At 40.0% G+C, this 22,685-nt stretch overlaps 1 protein-coding gene across 1 annotated transcript in view; it reads right to left on the minus strand.

Annotated features, from left to right (window-relative positions):
- The window catches only part of LOC126199332 (nuclear cap-binding protein subunit 1), a 204,867-nt gene that overhangs the window by 114,346 nt on the left and 67,836 nt on the right, over positions 1-22,685 (minus strand). The window contains exon 8 of the mRNA XM_049936182.1: positions 3,630-3,801. Coding sequence (XP_049792139.1) covers positions 3,630-3,801 — 172 coding nt within the window. The remainder of the gene's footprint in view (positions 1-3,629; positions 3,802-22,685) is intronic.

The raw sequence follows: 22,685 nt of genomic DNA on the forward strand, positions 1-22,685 counted from the left end.
TGTTTGTGTGTCTATCGACCTGCCAGCGCTTTCGTTCGGTAAGTCACATCATCTTTGTTTTTAGATATAAGTCTATGTTATTTATTATATACAATTTATTTGCTGCAGTTCTTGGTGCAGACAGTAATGACTGTAATGTTTCCCCAGTGGGGAATAATCTTAAGGTGACTGATCATCAAAAAGTAAACCGATGTTACACAATGGAAGTTTTTGCTATTATGAAACTTTATGAAAAATCTATATACCTCTCTTGGTTTTATGGAATGCCTCACATCTGTATCTTTTTAGTAATTATCTTTTTCAGTCATGGTTAAGCACGTTACTTCAGACTGACGGTAGTAAATGCAATGTTGAGAATATGGATGTATTAACACACGAACTGATGTTAAGACACTATACTTTACCTATATTCAATTTAAAACCGAAAATGAGATGAAGATTCAACTGAATTAATGAATAACTTCTACTAGCATGTATCTCAGATCGATTTATAGGATTACATAGTGTTCCTCTACCAGCAATTTGCTGATCAAGCCATCAATGAGTCTAGAATCTTCTTTGAAATTTGCCTTCTTCGGCAATTGCTAACAGAGTTAACACAGCTATTTTGTGTGTTCATTTTGGTAAAGAAACTGCGTAATTTATCTGCCAGATTCTGCTGAGAACTGCTACTGAAGATTGCTGCAATTGCAAATTGTGATGAGGAGTGCGTTCCGTGAGATGTAAAAGGTCATTTCAGAGTGTGCAGCAACCATGACAGACACCACGTCTGGCGTGCTTCGCAATGAGAAACACATCCAGTGTGAGGACAGCTTCAGGGCTGACTAAGCAAAGTAGAAAATTCTCTAAAGCTGCAATGCAGGATTTGGGGATGTTTTCCAGTGAAAATAATGCTGACAGATACGAAAACTGTACCGTCTAGAACATGTAAGGCTTCTTATGATTTTGGACAATGTAGAGAATCTGATCATGTTTTGAACATAGCGAACGTAAGGTTGTCCTGCATGTGGAAAAATGCTTTGTGGTGTAGCTTACTGAAATGAGTTAATATTTGTGATATTGTAAGTACTTAAAACAGGTGTATTTGTTAGATTTTGTAAATATTCCCCGTATATGTGAAAAACTAATATGGTAAAAATAACTGTAACCATATGGAAAATTTTATTTAAAACAATCATAGGTGAAGAAAGAAACAAAAGAAAAGAGAACACTGGACAGTGGAACAATAGTAATGTTGTGAACACACCTTTAACGGCTATTCAAATACTGTGCACCACACTGCAACGTATTTTGCGATATCAAAGTTCATTGCACAAAACCTAGAAAGATAAAAACGACATTCCTCACATCCTCATTTAAAATATATGGTAAATCAGTTGACAAATGAGCTGCTGTCCTCTTGCCTGAATACAAAACACAATCTACTAAAACATAGTGCATGCTGATCTGCATGCCACAAACACCATTCAAGCCATGTGTCACAGGGTTGGGCCCAATGTGAAGATGAGTGAGGAGGATCACATCTTGTCTCCACGAATGGAAGGAGGCACGCCATAGCTACATTGTGGACTTTCCTAAACGTGGATTATTGTCTGTCACTTCGTCTTCCTATTGACACAAGACTCTGTAGCTCAACAGTGACATGGAGGAGGATCTAGGAGGATGGCACACTAAAGTGCCTTAGTATCATGACATCCCATCTCAGCTGCTGTACCAGCCATTTCATTTACTGTAGTAGCCTTGTGCCCTGGCACCCAGCAGAAAGATCCCCTCCTTCCTGAGCCTTTTGAGATGAGAAGGGTAGCCTGAATTCTCTAGAATACTTTGTCTGATGGGTACAGGTGTTGTAGAGAGTGAAGGACACTCAGGGAGTCTGAAAAGATAAAAAATTTAGCACTTCTATCATATCTGACCTGCTCCAGTGCGTGCAAGATTGTATATCGTGCCACATCGGACACATTGAAAGTCTAGAGGCAATCACACCTTGAGGATATGACCGGGTAAAAGAAAAAAGCAACCAACTGCTGCCCCCCCCCCCCCCCCCCCCCGCCCCCTGCTCAGACCCATCTGTAGATACAGGTACATACTTGTGGTGCTCACTTAAAATGTCATAATGTATTAAAACATATGCAGTAGTGCAACCTCTCTTGCACCACATTACATCTAAACATTATTCTCGGACTGCATTTGGGGTTGTACTAGCTCCACACCAAGTGACTCCACAGCACACATTTCACACAAATACCAAATGGTCTTGTTGCTTGTGGATGGTTAGAAAAAGGCATTTCGTACTTGGCCGAGCAACAATAAGGTATGCTGGTAAGTTGTGAGCACCGAGGAACTTACGTGTCCTATTAATGAATGAGTTGGATGCTTGTCTACTATACACTGCAGACTATGCAATGATCTCCAGAACAAGTGAAAGTGAATTAAATGTTGTGGAAGACATACACGTTTTAGAGCACATCATTCAACCAATGTAACTACCAATGAAGCTCTCTATCAAGTGACAACTATTTGTATAGCTATTAATTCAATGACAGTGTTCATTACACTGCAGGGGATATGGCAACTGGACTAGGAAACAATGGAACTATCTAACTGATGAAAAGCACCTTGCTACTTATTACATCAAATCAGATTGTGCCAGGGAAAGCAAACTTGCAGAATGCCTATGTAAAACATGACCTCCCAAGACACATACAGACCAAAGGTGAGAACCTGCCCATTACTACAGAATCTCTTTGAATGCTATTTTTGACTACCTGCCTGCTGCCCCCCCCCCCCTCCGCCCCCCCCCCCCCAAAAAAAAAAAATTATTATCCCGCAACTGATATCTTCCTCATGAAACGTGTAAACATCCAGCAGAGAAACTGAGTGCACTGCTGAATTAAAATGGTCTTACAGGCACTTGAGGGGCATACTGACAAACACTACTTGAACTGATTCCCAGATTCCACCCACATAAAACATGTGGAGTATCACTGAGTAGCAGTAAACAGTTCATTAAACATCATTTACAGTCTCCAAAAATTATGTGGATATGTGGTGCCGTTTATCTTTAGTCATACACCACACAAAATTCATAATGTGACAAATTGCAGCTCTTTTGTATCCCAAGAGTATATCAGACTGCTGGTTGTAACGTTCTAGCAGGAGAGAGCACATGCACTGTTCATATAAAATGTTACATCAGTTTCAAATTTGTCATATTCTGGTTTAAGTGGAATTAGTTGTACAGGATATATTAGTTTATGTCAAAATACTCATAACGAATACCAGCAAAAAGTCTGACACTAGAAAGAATTTGATAAGAGAAAGAAGCAAGGAAGTAATCTAAGATCTCAATCTGGAATAGAAAAGCTTACATTTGTTGTTAATTTTTCATTTCCATTTACACTATACTGAAAACAGACCTTGCAGAATATTCATATCTTTGTATGTAAGAAATTAGGATGCATTTAACACACCAAAAAATATTTATTTACCCTATTCTTTCTATCGCTGTCAGGCTGCAGAAGAATCAGGGGAAAAGAAAGACAGACAAATGAAGACACTATAAAACTATGTATAAATGCATGCAAATGACAAGGGCACTTCAAAATTGTATCTACTAGCTTTCAACTAACTTGTGGCATAGTGCTGGGCTGCAGCTTACACAGTTCTATGAGAACTGATCCATACATTATCTCAAGGTAACGAGGAGAAGGCATGTTGAACAGTTCTGCAAATATCACTTCCACTATGCAATAATCAAGTGGTATCTTCATCTTGTATGGGAAATTTAACAAGTGAGCAGCACTGTTAGAAAAAAAGGATTCAAACAGTTAATTATTAAAGTTAACCATTAACACATTAATCTAAAATCCAATACTTAAAACTCACACTTAACAACAACAATAACAATGTCAATGAAAGGAAACAGGACAGATACTGCAGTCTCCTATAAAGTTAAGTCATTGCATCTATAAGTAAGCATTATCAGAAATTTTTGAGAAAGTAAGTGATAGCATTATTTACACAACTTGAAGAGTACTAATTTACAGCCATACTATTTTAATTAACCATAAAACACACTGCATGGATTCAATTATGAGTAATCAAGAAATACAGCTACATTTAAACTGGCTGTTACTGTTGTAGTATCACCTGAACAAGAGCAACTGCACTGTGAGACGTTTTACGGCATCACTAAGCCTTTGACTGTGTGCATTGTAAGTTATTATTAGACACACAAATATATGGTACTAGCCACAACACTTTATGACTAACAGAAAGCAAAATGTCACTTTGGCAAATACTGGCAGGCAAGCACAGTTCAGCATTGAGATACATTATGTAAAGTGGCTGAAAATACTTTATACTTGGTCCTCTGCATTCTGTAATAAATGAAACCGAACAACTTAAGTCTCTGAATCACGAGATACCAAATTTATCACACTCTAGATCCCATCAATGTTTTATTTTGCCATTTTTGGCTACTCACTAATAATTTTTAGAATATTTAAAACATCTGTCCAAATTTAATTATCTGATGACATAAGCAGTCTACGCAGGACAATGATTTCAAATACCACATTTAAAACAAAGTCAGTAGCTAAGAAGAGAATGCTACTTGTTTAAATCTCAGTCTCTGTTACACATGAAAGAGCTAACTAATATCATACTTTTACATGCAATTACTGTGCACACACCTCTTAATGGACAGATAAGCACAGGATTTGAGCAAAATCATTTGCATAAATTTCTACAGGGTGCAATAAAAACTTCAGATGGTTGGAAAATAAGAAGTAATGAGGAGATCTACAAAAATATAAACAAAATATCTGAAATAATGGCCAAACAAAGATTAACCTTTTTGGATACCTCTACCGAATGGTTGGAAATAGACTAACAAAACAAATACTCCCATATTTCCAGAAGAAGAAATCGACAATAGCATGGATTACAGAAGTAAGGAAAGATCTAGAAAGAAACAACATCAAAGAATCAGAAATAGCAGAAAGAAACCATTTTAAAAATAAAATACTAAATTTGGAAGGCTTTAAAAGTAGAAGAAATAAAAAATCGGGGACAACATGGACAGAAGAAAGGAAGAGACTTCATGCGGTGAAAATGAGGGAATACTGGAAAAATAGGAAATGACAACAAAGGAAGAAGAGGAACTGAAGTTGTTAACATGATCCTAGTTGGTCAACACGATTGTAAAAAAGAGTAGAGAGGCATATTCATTTCATATTTTATTTATAGATTATTATCAGACACCATTGCAACAAGTTTCTACATCTGGAATATGGAGGCAAATTTATCAGTTATGTTCCTTTTCCAATATATGGAAATGAAGTGCCATGCCTCTTGACAAAGGGTAGGGGAACGATGCATGAGACCCGCTCCGTCATACTAGGCAAGGTCCTAAAGGAGGTGGTTTGCCGTTGTCTTCCTCCGACCACAATGGAGATGAATGACGAGAGAACGCTGCTGCGAGACCACGAGCCGAGGACTTCCAATATATACAATACTAAAAAATCTAGACAGATTTCTTGGTATTGTAATGCTACTAGTTATACAAGAGAGTGGGAAACAGCTTATAAAAGAAGAACAACTCATGAGGATCTACAACAGGATGGTGCCGAAAGCAATGGGAAGTACAGCTACAATTTCCACAACTATCAATTTGAACAGCTTAGCGCTAGATATAATCTGTTGCTGATATACTTTACACAAGAGGATTGCAGTGGCTGCTTCTGATTGTTATGTATAACTTGACTTGGTTCACATCCCTGAAGGCTCTCTTTCACAATATGATTTACAGAACATGATTTGTGATGCGAAAGAATGAGACAGCAAGGATGAAGTTAAATTGGGTAAGCATTAGTGAAACATAGTGTCGAGAAAGCGGATTTTTACTCAGGGGACTAGAACGTAATAAGAACAGCACAAGCAAATACAGTGTTACAGATGTTGGCACGATTACGAATAAGAAACTCATCATAAGGGAATAAAAGGAAAATATGAAAAAGAAGAGAAACCAGTAAAATTTGTGAAGAGGGTGATACTCTGACAGTCTACATCTACATCTACATCTATACTCTGCAAATAACCTTGAAGTGCATGGCAGAGGGTATGTCCTATTGAACCAGTTATTAGGGTTTTTTCCTGTTCCACTCACATATCGAGTGTGGGAAGAATGACTGTCTGAATGCCTCTGTGTGTGCTGTAATTATTCTAATCTTGTCCTCATGACCCTTATGTTAGTGATACGTAGGGGTTGCAGTATATACCCAGAGTTGTCCCTTAAAGCTGGTTCTTGAAACTTTGTTAATACACTCTCTTGGGTTAGTTTACATCTATCTTCAAGAGTCTTCCAGTTCGGTTCCTTCAGAATCTCTGTGACACTCTCCAATGGGTAAAACAAGCCTTTGAACATTCACACTGCCCTTCTCTGTATATGTTCAATAAAAAGTCCTATTTGGTATGGATCCCACACACTTGTGCAATATTATAGAATGGGTCGCACAAGTGATTTGTAAGCAATCTCCTTTGTAGACTGATTGCAGCTCGCCAGTATTCGACCAACAAACTGAAATCAGCCACCTGCTTTACTCACAACTGAGTCTATGTGATCACTCCATTTCATATCCATAACTGTTACACCCAGGTATTTGTAAGAGTCGGTCAATTCCCACTGTGACTCACTGATATTAAAATCACAGGATATTACTTTTTTTTTTTCATTTCAAGAAGGGCATAATTTTACATTTCTGAACATTTAAAGCAAGTTGCCAATCTTTGCATCACTTTGAAATCTTATCAAGATCTGACTGAATATTTACGCAGCTTCTTTCAGACAATACTTCATTACAGACAACTGCATCATCTGCAAAAAGTATGAGGTTACTATTAATATGGTCTGCCAGGTCATTACTATACAACATGAACAGTACGCATCCCACACACTTCCCTGGGGCACACAGAAGTTACTTCTACATCTGATGACGACTCTCCATCCAAGACAATATGCTTATTCCTCCCTACTGAGTCAAATGCTTTTCGAAAATAAAAATACTGCATCTTACTATCCTGCTCCAAAGTTTTCATGTGCGAAAAATGCAAGTTGGGTTTCACATGATCAATGTTTTTGGGATCTATGCTGGTTGTCATGGAGGAGGTCATTCTGTTTAACATACCTCATTATGTTAGAGCTCAGAATGTGTTCTAAGATTCTATAACAAATTGATGTCAAGGATATGGTATGGTAGTTTTGTGGATCATTTCTACAACCCCTCTTGTAGGAGTTTTGTTCAATTTTAATTATTTCAGCTATTTCTCAACACTGCTGACACCAAACTCATTTCACTCATCTTTTCAGTGGTATGAGGATTAAACTGGGGCAATTCTCCTGGGTTTTCCTTTGTAAAGGTACATTTGGAAACAGAGTTAAGCATTTCTGCTTTTGCTTTGCTACCCTCTCTGTCAGTTCCTATCTCATTCACTAGGGACAGCCTTCGGTGCCTCTAACATATGACCAGAATTTCTTTGGATTTCGTGAAAGGACATCTGACAATATTCTGCTACAGTAGTCATTGGCGTTTTCACGCATTGCTCTCTTGACAGCCAAACATGTTTCATTCACCATCTTTATATCTATAAGTCCTCCACTTTATTACGTGGTCGGTCTCATTCAGTGCGTGCTCTGCCACGGCCGATTTCTCCACCTGCCCCAACCTGCAATGTCGCTTATGCTCTTTGATCCTGGTGTTAATGGATCGTCCAGTCATTCCGACATAAACTTTTCCGCATGTGCAAGGTATACGGTATATTCCCGACATTGCAAGTGGGTCTCTTTTCTCCTTCGCCGATCTAAGACACTCTTTGATCTTCCTTGTCGGTTTGAAAATCGTCTTTACACCGTGTTTGCGCAATATACGGCCGATTCTGTCCGTCACTCTGGGAATGTATGGCAGAAAGGCCGTACCCGACACTTCTTTTTCTGGTTCCTTACTTCGCCGAGTGTTTGGCTCTGTTACACTTCTAATGTAATTTGTGGAGTACCCATTGCTCCTCAGAACAGTTTCCAGGTGTTGCATTTCTCGTTTGAGGTGTTGAGGCTCACATATTCGCCCTGCTCTCGTTACGAGCGTACTAATCATGCCTCTTTTCTGGCTCGGGTGGTGGTTTGACAGTTTGTGGAGGTATCGGTCCGTGTGTGTCGGTTTTCGATACACGCTGTGTCCCAGGTTTTCGCCGTCCCTTGTGACCAGAACATCTAGAAATGGCAGTTTTGCTGTCCTTTTCTACCTCCATGGTAAATGTTATGTTGCCTCAACACCTCAAACGACGGTCGCATTCCCCTTATCGGCAGGCAGTACCAGTATACTCTTGTCGGCGTTGAGATTCTTAATGGCTTGTTCCTCTTCTTTCTTCAGGTTGCAAGCTGGTGGTTTTGCTCGGCGCAGTATCCTGGCTGTTTCAGTGCGTATTTCCTCTGCCCTTTCACAAGGAAGGGTCCGAATGGCTGACAGCCTCCATGCCAACATAACATTTACCATGGAGGTAGAAAAGGACAGGAAACTGCCATTTCTAGATGTTCTGGTCACAAGGGACGGCGAAAACCTGGGACACAGCGTGTATCGAAAACCGACACACACGGACCGATACCTCCACAAACTGTCAAACCACCACCCGAGCCAGAAAAGAGGCATGATTAGTACGCTCGTAACGAGAGCAGGGCGAATATGTGAGCCTCAACACCTCAAACGAGAAATGCAACACCTGGAAACTGTTCTGAGGAGCAATGGGTACTCCACAAATTACATTAGAAGTGTAACAGAGCCCAACACTCGGCGAAGTAAGGAACCAGAAAAAGAAATGTCAGGTACGGCCTTTCTGCCATACATTCCCAGAGTGACGGACAGAATCGGCCGTATATTGCGCAAACACGGTGTAAAGGCGATTTTCAAACCGACAAGGAAGATCAAAGAGTGTCTTAGATCGGCGAAGGAGAAAAGAGACCCACTTGCAATGTCGGGAATATACCGTATACCTTGCACATGCGGAAAAGTTTATGTCGGAATGACTGGACGATCCATTAACACCAGGATCAAAGAGCATAAGCGACATTGCAGGTTGGGGCAGGTGGAGAAATCGGCCGTGGCAGAGCACGCACTGAATGAGACCGACCACGTAATAAAATTCGCCGACACGGAAGTTCTGGCTGTAGAGAAGCACTATCACACGCGCTTGTTCAGAGAAGCTGTAGAAATCCAAAAACACGCGAACAGTTTCAACAAGAAAGAGGAAAGCCTTAAGGTAAACGGATCCTGGCTTCCCGTACTGCAGCGAACGACCGTCGCAGGTAGCAAGAGGAGAACCGCACCGGAAATGACCGCGGAGAAGCCCTCGGACGTTGGCGCGCCAGGTACATATAGTCTGCGGCCGCGAGCTCGCCTCCAGTTCACCACCGGCAATGGAGGGTGAAGCTTTGACAATGCCAGCCACTCGTGCTGGCGAAACGTCAGAAAAATCATTAGAAAAATCATTAGATGAACGTCGGCCGAAGAACCCGAGACAGAAGCCAATAGGCAGTTTGTCAACAAGTGGCCACGAAAGCCTTAACAATTTTGTATTACGCCTCTACGGGGAGGAGATTTGCAGATTGTACCGACGCCTTGACCAACGACGGAAGAAGAAAGCGCGACTGATGTCCTCTCTCGCCTTTCTGTCACGGTGCCGAGATGAATGTGCTACACCGAAGTTCTTGAGATGCAAGCGCCTATTCACCACCGCCCAAGCGCATCGTATCTACGACAGAATGGAACGAGCTTTTCTTCGTGAGCGAATACATACAACACCGAGAGACTTGGCAAGAACGGATCAGGAACTTCTGGACATTTTCTATCAACTAAGTAGCAGAATGCATCGAGACGACTGGGACAAGATCGACAGCATCACTCACAGGAGCATGCAGAACGAACTCGAGCGCTGCACCGAGCGGCAAAAGAAAAAGTTTGAAAGATGCCGGAAGCAGACCGACAAGGCGATTCCCGACATGTCACACACAGTGGTCAACCTCACTGAACGACAATTGACCGAAGAGGAAGTGTCAGTCCTTCAAAAAGGAGGGAATTTCGCTATCATCCCGAGAACTATACCTATGGAGGACATCATTGCCAACACCGAAGCAGCCATTCGGACCCTTCCTTGTGAAAGGGCAGAGGAAATACGCACTGAAACAGCCAGGATACTGCGCCGAGCAAAACCACCAGCTTGCAACCTGAAGAAAGAAGAGGAACAAGCCATTAAGAATCTCAACGCCGACAAGAGTATATTGGTACTGCCTGCCGATAAGGGGAATGCGACCGTCGTAATGATGACTGAAGATTATGAGCAAAAGATCCGAGACCTATTAGATCCGACGACGTACCGAAAACTAAGCGCAGATCCGACGCAGCGTATCACTCGGAATACGAATCGATTAATCAAGGCGTCTTCTCTGCCGGCGGACATACAGAGAAACCTGCGCAACACAGAAGCCCTACCACCTCGGCTGTATGGATTACCCAAGATCCATAAGAACAACGTTCCACTGAGACCGATCGTTAGCGCTCCTGGCTCACCAACGTATAAACTGGCGAAACACTTGGCCTCTCTGCTACAGCCACATGTGGGAAAGACCGACACATACATTAAGGACTCAGGACATTTCATTGAGAAGCTGAAGAAACTGAAACTTGCGCCAAACGACATCCTGGTCAGTTTTGATGTTGTTTCGTTATTTACGAAAGTGCCACTCAGCGACGCTATGGAGCACATCGGTTCCATGTTCCCGCAAGATATCAAAAAGCTCTTCCATGCATGTCTCACCACGAGCTATTTCACGTGGAATGGCGATTTCTACGAACAGCTGGAAGGCGTCGCCATGGGTAGTCCTCTCAGTCCAGTGGTGGCCAACTTCTTCATGGAACAATTCGAAGCACTGGCACTGGACTCGGCGACTTGCAAACCTAAGGTGTGGTACAGGTACGTCGATGATACTTTTGTGGTTTGGAGCCATGGTGAAGAACAGCTCGGTGAATTCCTGAGACACTTGAACAGCCTCCATGCCAACGTAACATTTACCATGGAGGTAGAAAAGGACAGGAAAATGCCATTTCTAGATGTTCTGGTCACAAGGGACGGCGAAAACCTGGGACACAGCGTGTATCGAAAACCGACACACACGGACCGATACCTCCACAAACTGTCAAACCACCACCCGAGCCAGAAAAGAGGCATGATTAGTACGCTCGTAACGAGAGCAGGGCGAATATGTGAGCCTCAACACCTCAAACGAGAAATGCAACACCTGGAAACTGTTCTGAGGAGCAATGGGTACTCCACAAATTACATTAGAAGTGTAACAGAGCCAAACACTCGGCGAAGTAAGGAACCAGAAAAAGAAGTGTCGGATACAGCCTTTCTGCCATACATTCCCAGAGTGACGGACAGAATCGGCCGTATATTGCGCAAACACGGTGTAAAGATGATTTTCAAACCGACAAGGAAGATCAAAGAGTGTCTTAGATCGGCGAAGGAGAAAAGAGACCCACTTGCAATGTCGGGAATATACCGTATACCTTGCACATGCGGAAAAGTTTATGTCGGAATGACTGGACGATCCATTAACACCAGGATCAAAGAGCATAAGCGACATTGCAGGTTGGGGCAGGTGGAGAAATCGGCCGTGGCAGAGCACGCACTGAATGAGACCAACCACGTAATAAAATTCGCCGACACGGAAGTTCTGGCTGTAGAGAAGCACTATCACACGCGAACAGTTTCAACAAGAAAGAGGAAAGCCTTAAGGTAAACGGATCCTGGCTTCCCGTACTGCAGCGAACGACCGTCCCAGGTAGCAAGAGGAGAACCGCACCGGAAATGACCGTGGAGAAGCCCTCGGACGTTGGCGCGCCAGGTACATATAGTCTGCGGCCGCGAGCTCGCTTCCAGTTCACCACCGGCAATGGAGGGTGAAGCTTTGACAATGCCAGCCACTCGTGCTGGCGAAAACATCAGAAAAATCATTAGATGAACGTCGGCCGAAGAACCCGAGACAGAAGCCAATAGGCAGTTTGTCAGAGGATATTAAGTTGGTATACAATAACACCAGCTCAGTTACATGTCAATCTGCAAGAATAATTGATGATATGAATATAATAGAGGGAAACATTTCACGTGGGAAAAATATATCTAAAAACAAAGATGATGTGACTTACCAAAAGAAAGCGCTGGCAGGTCGATAGACACACAAACAAACACAAACATATACATGTGTGGATGGATATGTGTGTGTGTGCGCGCGAGTGTCACCTGTCCTTTTTTCCCCCTAAGGTGAGTCTTTCCGCTCCCGGGATTGGAATGACTCCTTACCCTCTCCCTTAAAACCCACATCCTTTCGTCTTTCCCCCTCCTTCCCTCTTTCCTGACGAAGCAACCGTTGATTGCGAAAGCTTGAATTTTATGTGTATGTTTGTGTTTGTTTGTGTGTATATCAACCTGCCAGCGCTTTCTTTTGGTAAGTCACATCATCTTTGTTTTTATTAATATAATAGAGGGAAACATTCCACGTGGGAAAAATATATCTAAAAACAAAGATGATGTGACTTACTGAACGAAAGTGCTGGCAGGTCGATAGACACACAAACAAACACAAACACACACACAAAATTCAAGCTTTCGCAACAAACTGTTGCCTCATCAGGAAAGAGGGAAGGAGAGGGAAAGACGAAAGGATGTGGGTTTTAAGGGAGAGGGTAAGGAGTCATTCCAATCCCGGGAGCGGAAAGACTTACCTTAGGGGGAAAAAAGGACGGGTATACACTTGCACACACACACACACACACACACACACACACACACACATCCATCCACACATATTAGACACAAGCAGACATCTCACAAGCAGACATCTTTGTTTTTAGATATATGCAAGAATAATTTTGTTTATATGATCTTTTTTTAACTGGTGCTAGCATAAAATTCTTTGGAGTTGATTGTCAGGTATGTTATGGAAAAGACATGTTGTGTAAATTCAATGAATGTCAAAGTATTGCACAATTTTATCAACCATGACCAAACATTTACTGTGTATGATACATAAGTGGAGCCAGAAGCAACATTAAAACATGAAGATTACTGAAGCTGATGGCGTTTTCTTAATTTGTTTTTATTAATTTCATGAAATCCATAATATAAAATTTCTGTAGAGCCGCAGCTTTAAACCTGGAGATGCTAAATATGCATTTCCTACTTCTACAAGATCTTCAAGAACAAGGCTAAGTACATTGTGCCCTGCATACAGGAATTGTAGATCTGAATTCACACTAGGTGTGAAAGCACACGTAAATTCCAATAAAATTTCACAGTTGTGACTTCCTCTTGAAATCTTGGTGAATTTTGCGTGTTCTAGACAAATGACGTAAGTCCAACACTACATATTCCTTTCTTCATGGCACAATTTTTCTAGGCAAAACATGACTTGGCTGTCCAAAATCAACATGGTTTTTACAGAAGGACGTATTATAAAGGCCACTACAAGTGTTCAAATGCAGATTATATATTAAACAGATATAAGCTACTTTAATATATCACCACTTCTGTGAATGATCACATTCTATAATAATGCAATTTAACATTCCTGTTTCTGATAGCCAAAGTTTCAGTAGTTTATCACCGACAGGAATAACTCAACAGTTTCCGTCCCTGTCCTATCATCTCCTCCCTATTCACATACCTTCACCCTCTTTGTGTGCTGCCCTCTGCCAGCACACCTCACTGTACTTCCTCTTTCCTGATCTTCTCCTTTACTACTACCCCTCATCATCTACCTGCCCCAAAGTCCCCTGACACTGCATCAGGTGGCAGTCTTGTCATGTCTCCTAGTCCCTGCATGCTCTGTCACACAGTGCTGTTCTCTCTCCCTACCCATGCCCTGCTTTCCCCTCCAGATTGTTGCTTCTGTACAATGCGACAGTAGCATTCCAGTCTGAGTTGCTGGAGATGATGGTTATGTGTGCGTGAGGTGTGCATGCTTGAGTAAATGAATGTGTGTGTGTGTGCGTGTTTTCTTTTCTGAAGAAAACTTTGTCTGAAAGCTAAATGTGTAACAATTTTCTCACTATGCCTGTCTGCAATTCAACATGTTATCTCTACAGTGAGTAGCAGCCTATCTTTTTCCTTACATTGCTGATATTCCAACAGGGAGGTGCCATTGTTTAAATACTGTATTTGACATTTATCAAATACAGGTTCTATTCATTGAATGCCGACTTACATAAAAAAAGTATTGTCCAGCAATCTTTGGATGAGACTGGGTTCACTATTTAACGTAAAAAATGTAACAGAAATGAAATCACTCACCTTACTGAATCGCAAGTCTGTGATAAAATCTACTCATTGAAAGAATACTGTGCAGAGTGCATTGAATTGAAAGAGGCCTACACTGAAAAATAAGTACATTTCTTTTCATTTCCACTGCAAGAACTATCGAGCAGGAGAAAGAAATCAGAAAGGAATCTGAAATTTTGATGTAGCTTCCAGTTGGTTGTAGTGAGCATATTAGAAAAGCACTGGGAAAATGGCACAGAGTACTCCCAATTACGAAGTTTGCAGATTATTCATGGAAAACAAGGACATACGAGTCAAGTACATAGGGACTGGCAGCATGGGTTCTATGTCCAAATAATCGGGAGTATACTTTATTTGGAAAAACTGGTACTCACAAGTAGAAATCTCCATGGGTCAGATCAAATTTTTATAACTACCTAGATGGTGGTGTAGGGTCGCTGGGATCACATCCTACAGCCATTCAAACTTGTGTGCCCTCATTTGTGAATAATTGACAAATTACAATTTCAGGTGACCCACTACAGCCTTGAAAATAGCAACTACTTCAGAGTTGTATCAAGTCTAGTGGTTAAGTTGTTTGGTTGCGGTGCTGGAAGTTGTGGGTTCAAAACCCAATGGGGGCAATGTTTCCTTATTCAATTACTTTGTCTAAACATAATTCATTTCCATTTCTAATCACCTGACTTCATTTTAATCATCATATTCACTGAACATTTTTCTTCATTATTTCATTTGGAATCTTTGCGTATGTCATTTTAATTACACTATGTGATCAAAAGTATATGGACATTGGGCTGAAAATGACTTACAAGTTCATGGCACCCTCCATCAGTAATGCTGGAATTCAATATGGTGTTGGTCCACCCTTAGCCTTGATGACAGCTTCCACTCTAGCAGGCACACGTTCAATCAGGTGCTGTAAGGCTTCTTGGGGAATGGCAGCTCTATCTTCACAGACTGCTGCACTGAGGAGAGGTATCGATGTCGGTCGGTGAGGCCTGGCATGAAATCGGCATTCCAAAACATCCCAAAGGTGTTCTATAGGATTCATATCCCCGACTCTGGGCAGGGCAGTCCATTACAGGGATGTTACTGGCATGTAACCACTCTGCCACAGGCTGTGCATTATGAACAGGTGCTCGATTATGTTAAAAGATGCAATCGTCATCACCAAATTGCTCTTCAACAATGGAAAGCAAGAAGGTGCTTAAAACATCAATGTAGGCCTGTGCTGTGATAGTGCCACACAAAAAAACATTGGGTGCAAGCCCCCTCCATTAAAAACATGATCACACCACAACACCACCACCTCCGAATTTTACTGTTGTCACTACACATGTTGGCAGATGATGTTCACCAGGCATTCGCAATACCCCCACCCTGCCATCGGGTCGCCACATTGTGTACCGTGATTTGTCACTCCACACAAAGTATTTCCGCTGTTCAACTGTCCAATGCTCACGCTCCTTACACCAAGCGAGGCATTGCTTGGCATTTACTAGCGTGATGTGTGGTTTATGAGCAGCCGCTTGACCATGAAACCCAAGTTTTCTTACCTCCCGCCCAACTGTCATAGTACTTGCAGTGGATCCTGATGCAGTTTGGAATTCCTGTGTGATGGTCTGGATAGATGTCTGCCTATTACACATTAAGACCCTCTTTAACTGTCAGCAGTCTCTGTCAGTCAAAAGATGAGGTTGGCCTGTATGCCTTTGTGCTGTATGTATCCCTTCACATTTGCCTTCACTATCACATTGGAAACAGTGGACATAGGGATGTTTAGGAGTGTGGGAATCTCGTGTACAGACGTATGGCAGAAGTGACACCCCATCACCTGACCACATTCGAAGTCTGTGAGTTCTGTGGAGCACTCTATTCTGCTCTCTCGCAATGTCTAATGACTACCGTATTTACTCGAATCTAGGCCGCACTTTTTTTCCAGTTTTTGTAATCCAAAAAACTGCTTGCGGCTTAGAATCGAGTGCAAAGCAAGTTGAAGTTCTGAAAAATGTTGGTAGGTGCTGCCACAGCTAACTTCTGCTGTCGAATATATGTAGCGCTACACAGGCATGCTTTCTAGGCACAAAGATAAATCCTGGCACCAAAACCTCTGCGTCAGTAAATAAATTAAAAAAAAAAGGTGGAAGAGAATTTCAATGTACTACGAAAATCTGACTGGCAACACTGTTTGGGATGTTTGTCAATATGGCCAACTCTACATTCTGAATTTTTTCCTACCTGTGAGAAGAGATGGTTGCTAATAGGAACCTGATGAAATGTGAATCACATGCAGTATTCTCTTCACCATAAGAATAATACGAATATAAACATTTTGCCATGTATTCTTTCGTGTTTGCTGCTGTTTCATTTAAATCCTGTCTGCCTAATAAACTACGAAACTAGAGTGAGACAACAGCAAACGCGGAAGAATATACGTATCGTGTCATGTTTATATTCGTATTATTCTTATGCCTAATAGTGATACAGTCAGAAATGAAGCACGGCAACTGGCTAGATTTTTAAATCTAATATGACTCTAATTACTGTGCAGAATTTGATGTACTAAAGAAGTGGCCGCAAAGATTTTCAAATGGCCTAACTCTTGTTCAGAACATCTTCTATCATACGCAGTCTATTATTTGGTTCTCGTTGATCATTATCAAAGAAAGCAGCAGTGTAAGTAAAAACAAATAGCAGTCTCTTGCCATTGTTTCGCTAATGAGACTATTCCTCTCTTTTTTTTTAAAAATTGTAAGCGGCGGTAGTGCGCACAAAAGCAAGCCGTGCCACGAGCAGCGACAGGCCGTAAACACGCACTATCAGAATGCGACAAACAATGCATGACACAGTACAGTAATGCATTTTCAGCTTAGAGCGATGTAAACACCTATAACAAAGAAAACAGCACTTATCAGATCAAAGCAAAATAAGCAATTGATTCAAACCAGACGAAGCATGTGAAAAAGGAAGGGTTCCTGTATAAATACAGATGGAGTGCCTGACGCATAGCAATGGCTACCTGGTAAAGCTTAACTGCTAAGCTTACGACTCGAACCAAACTACTGTAGCTGTATCGTCATTCATTCAACCTGAATTGTGTCTCATACTACAATGGACCAACTTTGTTTCGATTTGGAGGTGCGGCTAAAACTTTTCTCTCCCCTTGAATATCGAGTCTCAAATTTCAGGTGCGGCTTAGATTCGGGAATTTTTTGTTTCCTTTATTTCGAGTCTCATTTTTCAGGTGCGGCTTTGATTTGAGTAAATACGGTACTGTGATCGCTGATATGGAGTACCTGGCAGTAGGTGGCAGCACAACGCACCTAATATGGAAGACGTATTTTTTTGGGGGTGTCCGAATACTTTTGATCATATAGTGTATTTTCTTTTCCCTATTATAATATTTAAACACTTGAAAATAATGCTCTATCAGTTAAAAACAAAAGGTGAAATAATCTATTTATAGTGGATATGCAATAGCATCAAAAATTTATTTTTTGTAGCAATATGTACTGTTGTCAGACACTTAAAACAGAAATTCCTCTCACAACATAAACAAAATAATGCAGATGAAGATTTAAATGAAATAGATTTAGAAATAAAATAAAATTCAAGCTAAATGAGTAACAGAAATAATGACTGCAATAACATGGCCAAAAATGTAAAATAATAAAATGAAGAAACTAAATGAAAGTAAATACATGAAAATAATTAAAATCACATGGGAAAAGATTTCAAATGAAGAAAAGAATAATATTAAGAGAAAATGAGAGCAAATAAAGTTAATATGATGATTGAAATGATGCAGCAAAAAAAAAATAAAATAATAATAATAATAATAATAATAATAATAATAATAATTCCCGTGGAGGCCCGGGAAAAGAATAGGCCTCCGGTATGTTCTGCCAGTCGTAAAAGGCGACGAAAAGAACAAACCACTAATAGGGCTAACCCCCCTTTTAGTGTGATTAGTTGGTTCAGGACAGAACTAAAGAAGCCTCGGACAAGCGCCGTCATGGTCGGGGACGACGCTTGAACCCTATGCCCACCCACAATGGTAACGACACTGCTAGCCAACTGGAAAATGATTTAAATCCAAATAGAGGTGTTTTGCAGGATATGCTTCCTGCAACCACCCTAGAAGGAAAACAAAGACAGAGGATGAGATGGTCAGATGAAGTTAATCGACACCTCATGTTCTGTTATTACCAAGCAACAAACCTAGGAACCAACACAACTGGATACAGATCACAAGTATACACAACATTTATTACCAGATACCCAGAATTAAAATTTTTAACAGAACAACGACTAGCTGATCAGATCCGTGTAATAATCAAAAATAACAGGATACCCCAGTCAGAATTAGAAAACATCAAACAACAAGTACAACAAATACTGGAACAAAATAATGTGCAATCAGAAGAAGAAGAAAATACAGTAATGGACTCAAAACATCCCAGAGCAAACAAACAAAGAACAACACGCACCAATTAAACAATCAGAGGAAAACGAAATCTTAAGACAGCCACCAGAACAAGCACAAATAGAACACGAAGTGACACACACGTTATATATAGAAGAAAAATTTCAGCTGACATATATAGAATACAAAGACACAAATACAGACATAAGACCATTCTTGCATAGACCACCAAATAACCCACAAGTCGAAACAACAATAAAAACTATCAACACAATCATACACAACAAAATAAATGAAAACACAACTATGGAAGAGTTACAACTACTGGTTTATATAGGAGCACTCACTACACTAAATATACACACTAGACAGAGATCAGAACCAACCAACACACAGAAGAAACCCACAAAACCAGCATGGCAACACAGGCTACAGATCAGAATAGAAAAACTGAGAAAAGACATCGGACAGCTAACACAATTTATAAGAAATGAAATCTCGGAAAAAAAACGAAAAAGGTTAGGTAAAATCTCACAACAAGAAGCGACAGAGCAATTAGACGAAAAGAAGCAGAAATTACAAGCATTAGCCAAACGACTCAGAAGATACAAAAAAAGTGAAAATAGAAGGAAACAAAACCAAACATTCAACACAAACCAAAAGAAATTTTACCAGACAATAGATAACACACACATTAAAATAAACAATCCACCAAACATAACAGACATGGAACACTTCTGGAGCAACATATGGTCAAACCCGGTACAACATAACAGGCATGCACGGTGGATACAAACAGAAACAGACACATACAAGATGATACCACAAATGCCTGAAGTGATAATTTTGCAACATGAAGTCACCCAAGCAATCAATTCTACTCACAATTGGAAAGCCCCTGGAAATGATAAAATAGCAAATTTCTGGTTAAAGAAGTTCACCTCAACACATTCACATCTAACTAAATTATTTAACAGTTACATTGCAGACCCATACACATTCCCTGATACACTTACACATGGAATAACTTATCTGAAACCTAAAGATCAAGCAGACACAGCAAACCCAGCTAAATATCGCCCTATAACATGCCTACCAACAATATACAAAATATTAACTTCAATCATTAAACAGAAATTAATGACACATACAACACAGAACAAAATTATAAATGAAGAACAAAAAGGCTGTTGCAAAGGAGCGCGAGGATGTAAAGAGCAACTGATAATAGATGCAGAGGTGACATATCAAGCTAAAACTAAACAAAGGTCGCTACACTACGCATACATTGATTACCAAAAAGCTTTTGATAGTGTACCCCACTCATGGTTAATACAGATATTGGAAATATACAAAATAGATCCTAAATTGATACAGTTCCTAAACATAGTAATGAAAAATTGGAAAACCACACTTAATATCCAAACAAATTCAAATAATATCACATCACAGCCAATACAGATTAAGCGTGGAATATACCAAGGAGACTCATTAAGTCCTTTCTGGTTCTGCCTTGCTCTGAACCCACTATCCAACATGCTAAATAATACAAATTATGGATACAATATTACTGGAACATACCCACACAAAATCACACATTTGCTATACATGGATGATCTAAAACTACTGGCAGCAACAATTCAACAACTCAACCAATTACTAAAGATAACAGAAGTATTCAGCAATGATATAAGTATGGCTTTTGGAACAGACAAATGTAAGAAAAATAGCATAGTCAAGGGAAAACACACTAAACAAGAAGATTACATATTGGATAACCACAGCGACTGCATAGAAGCGATGGAAAAAACGGATGCCTATAAATATCTAGGATACAGACAAAAAATAGGAATAGATAATACAAATATTAAAGAAGAACTAAAAGAAAAATATAGACAAAGACTAACAAAAATACTGAAAACAGAATTGACAGCAAGAAACAAGACAAAAGCTATAAATACTTATGCCATACCAATATTGACCTACTCATTTGGAGTAGTGAAATGGAGTAACACAGACCTAGAAGCACTCAATACACTTGCACGATCACAATGCCACAAATATAGAATACATCACATACATTCAGCAACAGAAAGATTCACATTAAGCAGAAAGGAAGGAGGAAGGGGATTTATCGATATAAAAAACCTACATTATGGACAGGTAGACAATTTAAGAAAATTCTTTATAGAACGAGCAGAAACTAGCAAAATACACAAAGCAATCACTCATATAAATACATCGGCTACACCACTACAATTTCATAACCACCTCTACAACCCTTTAGACCACATAACATCAACAGATACGAAGCAAGTAAATTGGAAAAAGAAAACACTTCATGGCAAACACCCGTATCATCTAACACAGCCACACATCGATCAAGACGCATCCAACACATGGCTAAGAAAAGGCAATATATACAGTGAGACAGAAGGATTCATGATTGCAATACAGGATCAAACAATAAACACCAGGTATTACAGCAAGCATATTATTAAAGATCCCAATACCACAACAGATAAATGCAGACTTTGTAAACAACAAACAGAAACAGTAGATCACATCACAAGCGGATGTACAATACTAGCAAATACAGAATACCCCAGAAGACATGACAATGTCGCAAAAATAATACATCAACAGCTTGCCTTTCAACATAAACTTTTAAAACAACAAGTTCCTACATACAAGTATGCACCACAAAATGTACTGGAGAATGATGAATACAAATTATACTGGAACAGAACCATTATAACAGATAAAACAACGCCACATAACAAACCTGACATCATACTCACCAATAAAAAGAAGAAATTAACACAACTAATCGAAATATCCATACCCAATACAACAAATATACAAAAGAAAACAGGAGAAAAAATTGAAAAATACATCCAACTGGCTGAGGAAGTCAAAGACATGTGGCATCAGGATAAAATTGACATTATACCAATTATACTATCAACTACAGGAGTCATACCACACAATATCCACCAGTACATCAATGCAATACAGCTACATCCAAACATATATATACAACTACAGAAATCCGTAATTATTGATACATGTTCAATTACCCGAAAGTTCCTAAATGCAATATAACACATACCGTACAGTTAATAGGAAGTGACGCTTGATCAAGGTCCGCGTCACTTTCCATTCTCAACCAGACTTAACGTCTGAGAAAGTAAAGAAATAACAATAATAATAATAATAAATAAAAAATAAATCAATAAATCAATTAACTGAATTTAAAGACACAGAATCCAACAGTATTCGAATACAAAACCTTGAGCACAGCAGCAAAATAACTAAATATTAAATGAAACAATAAGTTCACTGTTACCAGTCACCGTTTTATTTATTTCCACGACGCGTTTCGAAGGTTTAAACCTCCATCATCGGGTGGATTTACATTAGTAAGTTTTACATTTGTGTGTGTGTTGTGTTACGATTTTTGGAGGAACTTGTGGCACTGCCTTCAGTGATCACAGGTTCCTTTTGCTGTCGTAACACATCACATGTATACTGCCACATTTGTAAAAAAAAAAAAAATGTGGCAGTATACATGTGATGTGTTACGACAGCAAAAGGAACCTGTGATCACTGAAGGCAGTGCCACAAGTTCCTCCAAAAATCGTAACACAACACACACACAAATGTAAAACTTACTAATGTAAATCCACCCGATGATGGAGGTTTAAACCTTCGAAACGCGTCGTGGAAATAAATAAAACGGTGACTGGTAACAGTGAACTTATTGTTTCATTTAATGTCAGTAACAGTCACGGTAAAGCCTAACCTAAAAAATGTTCGCATTTAACTAAATATTGTTTTGAAGTATTTGGTATTTTCAAGGCTCTAGTAGGTC

This window comes from Schistocerca nitens, chromosome 8 (assembly GCF_023898315.1).
Source record: "Schistocerca nitens isolate TAMUIC-IGC-003100 chromosome 8, iqSchNite1.1, whole genome shotgun sequence".
NCBI lineage: Eukaryota > Metazoa > Arthropoda > Insecta > Orthoptera > Acrididae > Schistocerca > Schistocerca nitens.